This window comes from Phaethon lepturus, unplaced genomic scaffold (assembly GCF_000687285.1).
Source record: "Phaethon lepturus isolate BGI_N335 unplaced genomic scaffold, ASM68728v1 scaffold22625, whole genome shotgun sequence".
Classification (NCBI taxonomy): domain Eukaryota; kingdom Metazoa; phylum Chordata; class Aves; order Phaethontiformes; family Phaethontidae; genus Phaethon; species Phaethon lepturus.
In genome coordinates, this window is record NW_010540154.1 from 37,134 (window position 1) to 46,429 (window position 9,296).

General features: G+C 46.8%; 1 protein-coding gene across 1 annotated transcript in view; it reads right to left on the reverse strand.

Annotated features, from left to right (window-relative positions):
* PLD1 (phospholipase D1, phosphatidylcholine-specific) overlaps positions 1-9,083 on the reverse strand; it is a 43,404-nt gene extending 34,321 nt beyond the window's left edge. Inside the window, exons 1-5 of the mRNA XM_010287365.1 lie at positions 8,936-9,083; positions 8,464-8,591; positions 8,200-8,345; positions 7,085-7,193; positions 5,428-5,493 (exon numbers count right to left, since the gene is read on the reverse strand). Coding sequence (XP_010285667.1) covers positions 5,428-5,493; positions 7,085-7,193; positions 8,200-8,345; positions 8,464-8,591; positions 8,936-9,083 — 597 coding nt within the window. The remainder of the gene's footprint in view (positions 1-5,427; positions 5,494-7,084; positions 7,194-8,199; positions 8,346-8,463; positions 8,592-8,935) is intronic.
* Between the last annotated feature and the right edge of the window lie 213 nt (positions 9,084-9,296).

Consider the following 9,296-nt stretch of genomic DNA (forward strand, 5'->3'; position numbering starts at 1 on the left):
AACCCACGTGCCACACTAGCAAATTTACCAGCAAACCTCAGACTCCAGCGACCTGCCTCCTTGCAGCTCCTCCCGCTTCAGCGACTGCAGAGGGACGTAACGACAAGCTAAGCCGGGCAGAAAGCGCAGCACGACTACGTTCACCTCTAAAAATAGGGACACCGGGCGACTTCGACTGAGCAGGCTTTTCTTGGCACAGCGGGACATTCCTGAGGGCCTGCTGGCTCTCAGCCCTGGGCCCCACCAGCAGGGAGAAACGCCTGCCCCGGGCGTCCCGTGCGGGACGGGGCTTGGGCAGGAGCAGCCGCGCGAAGGAGCTGCCTCGCACGGCCGAGGCTCGTCTGCACCCAGGCACTTCTAATTTATTGCAGCATAAAACCGCCCAAGCGCAGAAAGGTGCTCAGGGCAGGCAGCGGGCACAAGTCGGCCTCCCCTCTGGCCAGGCAGCGAGCCGGGGGGAAGCCTCTAGCCACATATTTTGGCAACGAAGCCGGCTGGCACGAGGCCCAGGACTCAACCTCTGCTCCCGACCGCAGCTGGGACACCAGGCAGCCTCGGGGCCAGCTTTGGGCCATGCCCACCCATGTCCCGCAGCAGCTCAGGTGCCAGCACCCAAGGACGGGCTCTCCTCCAAGGTGGCCACTGTCACCTGCTCTTTGGCAAACCGACCTCAGGGCTCCCATTGGCAAAATCCGGAATTACATGGGTGGAACCATAGGTGTCGGAGGTATTTTCAAATGCTAAGTATAACAAAGAATATCAGTAAATTTGGGGCCAAAGCCTGTCCTGCAGTTTTAGTGAGGCTGGCACTGCTCCCCTTCCCAGCACCGGTTTTGCTCCGCAGAAACAGCGGTAGGACAGAAGATCCTTCCTCCTCCTCACGCTCTGCTGCTCCTTCTCAAACTTCTCGCATCAGTAAGGTCACGGAGAAGAACAAAAGATCTCTTGTTCTCCTCCGAGTAGCTCAAGAACATAAAGTAACCTCTATTCAGTAGAGGCAAACTTAATGCCCTCATTTTTGGGTGATTTCAGCCTGTTTCCAGAAAGCGGCTAGAACAAGTTTCTGCATGCTTTTATGAACAATCTTGCTATCACCGCTCTCACTACACCTTCTGGAAAAGCACCAGGTGGGACCTACAAACATTTTGGCTGCTTCTGCAGTGACACTCAGAGCAGGATGCGGAGCATCTGAAAACCCAGCGTATGCTACAAGCTCTCCTCAGGGGCCCCAAGCAAAGTCTCAGGCCAGTTCTTTGCCGTGGATCCCATTTTAATTTCTTCAGAAAATGGCTGGCATTCCCCAGCAGTCGAATCAGAAACCCAGCCATCTTTCTCACAGTGGGCACACACAAAAAAAAAAAAAGCACACAGATGTCAAAACCCTTTGAAAATGTTGGCTGCAACCAGAAAGCTGGCAGCAATTTGAGGAGCACTGCATGCAGAGAAATAATTGTCCTCAAAGAAGCAAAAAGAAAAAGGAGAAGGAGAAATTACTCTCAGAAACAGAACTATTACATAAAAATGAAAGAAAGATTATCTGGCAGCACAGCAACCTGCTCTTCAGCCAAGGAGTCTTTGAAACCGCTACGAGGGTGACAGGAGCCCATCCAACATGTTGATCAAGCAGCTCTAATTAGGACTGTTGGTTTATTAAAAAAAAATAAATAAATTCTGCCAGTTAGAAGGAAAATTCCTCAGTGCAGTGGAAAATATCTCATGGAACGATTTACTGTTATTATTACTGCCGCGTTAGCTATTTTTATTGTCACAGTGCCTTTCACCCGAGCTGCTCGTCCTTCACAGAAAAACCGAGAGGGGAACGCAGAGCAGCGAGGTGCCTTCCTCTCCTTCACATCTGAATTCCGGCGCTGCCCAGCTGCCTCCCCGGCGAGCTGGCATCCTGCTCCGGTTTCAGAGCGATCCGCAGCAGCATAGTTTAAGTATGAGATACAGGCCTAGAGAATGCAGTTTCAATGACATTGTCGTGGCAATAAAGAGGAAAAAAAAACCCAAAGCAGACGTGAGTGATCAGCTGCAGAAAGACAAGCTACGGAAGGTGGAGAACCAGCTGCAAGGTGCACGAGCCACAGCTTTAAAGCAACGTTCTGCCAATGTCAAGCACGCATGATTTACGTGAGCAAAAATTTCATAGAGCATCTGCATTTCGGAAAGAATTCAGCAGCTCCACGCTGTTTTCCTTTCAACTCTTGTTTTTAATTTAGTGGGTTAAAAAACCCGTAAAGAGTTGATTAGCAGCTGTGGTTAGCAATAAAATGAAATTACACCGCTGTTCAGAATAATACCGTTCAGCAACAAGATGCCAGCTATTTCTTAACAAAAAAATTGGCTTATACTAAACCCCAATTAAAAAAAAATTAAATGTGCGGAAGTTCAAGTGCAATAACTAAAAATACTGAAGGGTTGGGCGGGGACATTTGCAATGGTCTGCAGATCCAAGTACCATATCAGAGGCAAAACAGCAGCCACTCGCACGTATCTGAGTTGTTCTTACGTTGTACGGCTTTCACTTAAGATGAGGGTTTTACTCACTAAAGCTCACGCAAAATGTTACAGGCACACACGCTTTGGTTCAACCAAGTCTTCGTTTTTATTTTGCTTAGGCATCTTTCAACTACTGCAACTCATACAAAAAAAATGATGCAAAGGTCCAATTAATAAAAATTTTATATGGAATACAGTTAAGCCCACAGGCCCCATTTCCTAATGTTTTTGGGCTATATTCCCCCAATTTCCATTTCCCAGAGAAAAGTGTGGACAATTAACACATTGAGATTCCTAAAGTATCAATTTTAATAGTAATTGTCTTAAAGCACTTCAGCCCAGAAGTACTATAAAAAGGTTTTGGAAAGGACTAGATTTAGCCACAATCCACATAGGCAAAAGGAAAAAAAAAAAAAAAAGGCAGGCTAGGAAGTCTGGGCTCTGATTGCAAAATACAATGTGTCTACCAAAATATCTGTGAACTCCACACAAAATGCTGATAAGTTAAGGGAAATTCGAGAAGGCTGTAGATTTTATCATTCAGAGCTTGCTAGTCAAAGCAAGGGAGGCTCAGTACACCTCTAAATGATGATGCTTCAGTACGTTTATTTCCACAGCCCGCAGGAGCATCCCTTAAGAAGGATAGAGGATGTACCACCTCTACAATGTGGTGTGGTCACCACGGACCCGATCCTCAACCCACTGGAGACTTCATGTCTGCAAAGCTGCTACAAGCTCAACTCACCAGCTCGACTCTCCCAGTGCACAGTAGGTCCCTGAGACAGCATAAAAAGCGGTGATCCCCTCACTGACAAATAACAGATTAACCACAAATGCAAAATAAAAGCAGCAAAAAAGTGAATAATTAAATTGTGCAGGTCAGATGTAAAAATGTCTCCGAGGAGATGCTATTGACCCAAGCAGGTTTTTCACAAGGACCAAGAGTTACGCATCAGGTGGGTTGCATCTTACCGTTGCAATTCTGTGTCTGACTTACGAACTTAGGATTTTAAAAAAACACCTTGGTGCACAGATTTGATGAGAGGAACACACAGGAGTTAAAATGTGCTCCCAGATTAAGACAGTTACAGCATTTGTCAGCATGCAGGCACCAGACTTAACCACAGGAAGAGCAAAGTCTCATTTTGTTCTAAGGAGGACAAATACAGTTCCAAGGAAAATGCCAGAAATCTTCACTTTAGTCTCTAGTCTGAGAATGGGGAGGGTTGTTTTGGTGGCTTTTTTTAAAGGAAACATTTTTCTCCCTGTGCTTTCTTCCAACATTGCCTGCAGGACCCACTACACTTAGCAGCACCACCACTGGCAGCAAAGTCCTCACTGAATGCTTCACTGCAGCCAAATGCAGCAACAGCCAACAATAAACTGAGAATTTATGTGCAAAGTGACATCTGGCTCCGGGGGCCAGGGACAGAAGGGCGATTCAGTGCAGGAGGAGGGGAGCACCCCACAGCTGCCCGGGCAAGGCAGGACCACTTGTCTCCTCGCCCGGCCCCCACCGTGGCAGCCTGCTTCAAACCACAGCCTGGTCAAAAGATCACCCACATTCTTACATGAGCAGAAATTCTCCAAAATATTTGGGAAGGAAAAAAAAAAAAAAGCAACGCCTGCCTAAGAGTGACAAGACAGATCCACACTGTAAAATAATTCTCCCCCGCTTTGCATATGCTACTGATCAAAATTGCCAAGTTATCTCAATCTTGCCTTTAGAACAAAAGATGACTATTTTCCACATGCAGAGTAACATGGCTCTTGATTGCACTGGACTTAAATTAAGCTCTACAGCCTGTCCCCAAAAGAAGCACTCTAAGCAGCACAGTTTCTCTCAGCCCAGATCTGAAGACTTCTTGCAACCCAAAGCACGATGGCCAACGCTGGACGAGCACTTTGTCCCATGTAAGAAGCAGTGCTCAATACTCCGAGCTCTGCAACAAGAGCACGCACGGCTTTCAGGCATGACATCCAGCTACAGGCTGCCCAACATCTCTACACAACTGACATCCTGCAAAAGCGTAGAATATCTACCAAGCAACAACAAAAGTTGAAGAGAAGAACTGGATGCTACAGATACCCTAAGTTTAGTCTAAATTTCTGCCGTGTTTGAAAAGCAAGCGTTCCCAGTTACACCCCTTACTCAGATACATCCCTAAGCTCTACAGCTACTCAATGCATGCATCAGGTTTTGCTGATAATACAAAACACAGAGTAACATAGTCTTTATGCAGCTGAAAAAAGGGAAATAAATTGCCATTCCAGGGAGATGTTACACCTGTGGATGACAAGCGAGGACTACTGAAGAAACATTCAAGGATGGCTTTCAAAGGAAATTTTTTTTTGCTTAAAATAAGCCTGAAGTTGGATTTGACATCTCTCCTCATTTCAAAAAGACCATTGACTTGGGAAAATAAGCCAATTACCATTTCCCTTGCGAAGTCACAGAATACCCGTAGAGGTGAATGGGTATCACTCATACACACTCAATGTCACTGATGTCCAGCGAAACTGCACAGACTAGGCACCAGAGACAAACTTGCACCCAGGACCACATAAGAAGTCCAAACTGAAGGAGTGATTACAAATATGGTTTGGACTCCAATTGTTTAAGTATTTAAAACTTCAACTCACCTTAAACACTCCTCAGCTTTAAAGAGAAACCCACTATCTTATGCATGTGCTATCACCTTTAGGGGCTGGACTTCCTTGAGGACATTATCACTGTATTATAATAGCAACCTCCTATAATGAGCCATTCACCCTTTTCCTTTGGTTTTAATAATATTACATCCATGTTGGAGAAACCAGATAAGCCAAAATGCTTACAAAATGGCTGTAAAACAATTCTTATATAAACTCCAGGTCTTCTTCCAATGAATTCAACATTCGTAAAGCAAATTGATTGCTACTTACGGTTCCATGGTAGTTTCTGTACATTGGCATTTTTAGGATCTTTGTCAAGTAGTCTTCCAGCTGTTTCTGCAATTATAACATTGAAATTTTAGATAAGATGCAGGAATTTTCAAGAAAAAAACACAATCCAACTGTCTGGCATTAGGAAGCAATCGAGAAATCAGACACACTTTTCAGCTTGAATAGATAAATTAATACATTATTATGTGCTCACAGAAGATTACAGCTCAGCAGCATGAACAGTTTGATCACAGGTTGTTTACTGTTCGCAGACCTGTTGCTTGGCACTGTCATTTCAGAGGTCAACGTTCTTGACTGAGCCGAAGTTTCAGAACAATTTTAAACACAAAAATCAGTCCTCGCTGTTTCTGACTCACATGAATTAGCTTCGTGAGAAAACGCAGCCTCAGATACAATGAGAGCACCTATTTAACCAAAATACCAGGTCCATGGGGTAAGGAGCACGGTGACCATGCTGCCCTGTGTCCCAAAGCCATGGAGAGGACAGTGGCCAGGCTACCGGGCTCTGGAGCCTGTCCTCCCCAGCCAAGAGTGAGGGAAGAAAAGAAACCATTATGGGAGAAAGAACCATTTCCCATCCTCATGGTAACTGGGCAAAGAAAAGATTAAGCTGTTTGGGCATGGGAAACTGGACAGAGTCCTACAGGACACAAAACGAACCGAAAAAACAAATGTCATTGGGACTTCTGCCCTTCTCAGCATTAGCATCACAGCACTGAGCTACCCAGCTGGGCAGCGCGGTGTACATCCCCATAGTGAAAGCTGTGGGATTCCCACAAGGAAACCAAGGGGAAAAAACCAACACCTAGAAAACATTTTTCTTCCTTTTTTTAAGTCAACACCTCTCCCCTAAAGCTCCCTGCAGAGCAGTGAAGCTGTGTACAGCAGGGAGGGTTATCTGCACTGCACAGCCATGAGACACAACCTTTTGTGACTTGGGGCTTCAGCGGCAGAAAGTCCAGGGAGGGACTGAACTGCAGAAAGAACGATAAGCACAGGGTGAACAAACACTGCTTGGGGATTGTTGTTGTTGTTGCGGTGGTTTTCTCCAGACTTTTTTTTTTTTTTTTGCAAACAGCAAAACTGCAATGAAGAGGTAGGAACACATCCACCCTCTTCATAGAAGGGCCCATCTGTTAACATCTGATGAAGTTACACAGAACACGTGCCTTGGCTAAAATTACCCATTTCAGCATCAGGAGCCTGACTGTCATCTCCTCTTTCAGAGGAGGACAGGACTGAAATCTCTCAGATTTTGATGGCCGCAAGGCTGCCTCCATCATGCAACTTGACTCTGCAAACTGCCTCTTCTACTTTTAAATCGGAGCAGTGGAAGAATGGGAACCACCACTCTGGGCATCATGGTTTTCCTCAGCTGCAGAGGAAAACTTCACCTGTATGAAGCCCTGGAGCAGCAGCATCCTCTTTGCATGGAGGAAACTTTGCCAACCCAAAGATTCTATGATTAAAGCTGGGCTTGTCAAAGCCCAAGTTTGTCAAGCAACAGACTTTAATGGTAATAAAATGAGGGCTTTGATAGTGTGTGGCTTCGCAAGCATCCTGCCTGGCATCTCTGCACCTCAGAAGCCCCCCCAGAGCGTTCCTCCAGCCCCCACAGACTGAGCTGGGTGCTTACCCTTCTGCTGGAGAAGTGCTCCTCCCGCACCGTGCTCTCCGCCGTGTGCGGCAGACTCGGCATCTGCCTCGGTTCTCCCCTTTTGATAGATTGTCTTCTCACCGTGTGACTGGAGGAAAACCAAACTGCAACGTCAAGCCTAAGTGCTGTGAGTGTGTGCATGCCTCAATATGTAACCCTTCTTCTTCAATGCTTTTATTTTTCCAATCCAAACTCTTAAGAACAGAGAGATGGGTGGGCAGGAACGCAAAAAAACCGAAGTGTGGATTCATTTAAAAGAAGCCAGTATGCTCTAACTGGCTCACAAACAAAAATACAACACAGAAACATCACAGTTTGATTTTTCAGGGTCTCCTTTTACTCTTTTAAGGAAAAAGAGCCTAAATACTATTTTTAGGCCATTATGTTCCCCCAGCCCTTAACCCCTCATAATTTCACCTTTCCCTATATCCTCTCCACACAATTCCCTACAGCAGGATGCTCTTGCCAACCCACACCACATCTGCTCCCATGGCTCCCCGTATGCTTCCAGCCACCCCAAGCACCAAGGCCAGCCCAGGCAGGGCTGACCACCCATGCTGGGGACCCCCATGCCTCCCACATCCAGCCCGTGCCAGCAGAAAGCCACGTACCACCACCAATTGCCATTAGCATAACCCTTCCCCAAGTTCAAGGCAAGTTCAGCTCACAAGCTGATGACATGGGACCCAACATGCTTTCTGGGTCAGCAGAGATATGCTTGCACCACTTAGGTTACAACTGCTAAATACGTAGAGGGTAAATACTGTTATTATAGCTGCTAAAAATTTGTAGAGACTAAATTCTTCTGCCCTCTCCTCCTCACAGCAAAGTAAATGGATCGGTGAAGACAAACCAATACCCTATGTAAAGAGAAAAGAAGATCACAGGTTGCGCAGAGGCGGTAGATGCCCCATCCCTAGAAACATTCCATGTCAGGTTGGATGGGGCTCTGAGCAACCTGATCTAGATGTCCTTCCTCACTGCAGGGGGTTGGGCTAGATGGCCTGTAAAGGTCCCTTCCGACCCAAACTATCCTCTGATTCTATGACCATGTCTTCCCAAAGCCCATCGCATCTGCAGGGCTGCACACTCACCTCCTGGTAGGGATGGGGATGCGCACAAAGGCTTTGTACCTCAGCAGCTCCCTGTGAAACTCCTGGAAGTGTTTGAACTTCCTTTTCACCTGCCATGTGAACTCTCCATGGGTCAGCTCAATAGTGTAAACGTTAGGGCTTGGTACCTGTGCAGGAGAACACCACAAGGGCTCAGCTCATGAAAAAGCACATGCAAAATTAACCCACAAACAGCATTTCAATACAGTTCCATGGTAATGAAATGAAACTTTTGGAAGTTCCGACCTTCTTTGTGGAAGTAAAGCGTTCAACCTCCAACACACGCACTCGAACAGGACATCCCGTGAGGTACGTCTGTGTGCCCGGCTCTTTGAATCCATGGGTGTGATAGATGGCAGAGAAAGGAATGCACACTGGAAGGACCACAAACCCTGTTAGCTCAACAGCCTTGGAATGATCAATGAGGGCATGAAAGCCAGCAGATAACTGCAATACTTAAACACGGAAGCATCTACACAGCAGCATTAATTCCACTAAAATATACCAGGTTTTACTTAAGAGAGCTTAAAGACAAGCTTTCACAGAAGGGACCTGATGAGTGCATGGGCTAAGAGTAATGCCTCCTGGTCCTAAAACAGGGTCAACAGCTGGGCTTGGTAAAACCACTGAGGTTGTACCCTATCTGTCAACAGATTGTCAGTTATTAAACCCAGGCAGGATGCGGAGTGGGAACGTACAGTTGTCAACTCACCGGCACCTTTTGGGTCATTTAGCACCTCCGAGTCAACCTCCTCCCCCTCGAAGTGGAGCTCCCTGGTGTCCAGGCTCTCGATGATGTTGCTCATGTCTGCAGCAATCTTCTTCAGCGTCGATGTACCTGCATGGCTTTCGGCTCTCAGTGACATCTCAGGGACCCACGTGCTGGGGCCACGGGGGCCTGCGGAGGAAGAATTAGCATGGCTGCCATCATCCCCTCTGCACAGTGGGGTCAAGGGAAACCCCTGGCAGCATGTGGCCCTGTCTTCCCTCCAGCCCCTTACCCACATTCATCCCGTCCTACACACCCGATGCAAACACCCAGCCCTGCCGTAAACCACTGCCCAGAGCAGGGAAAAAGC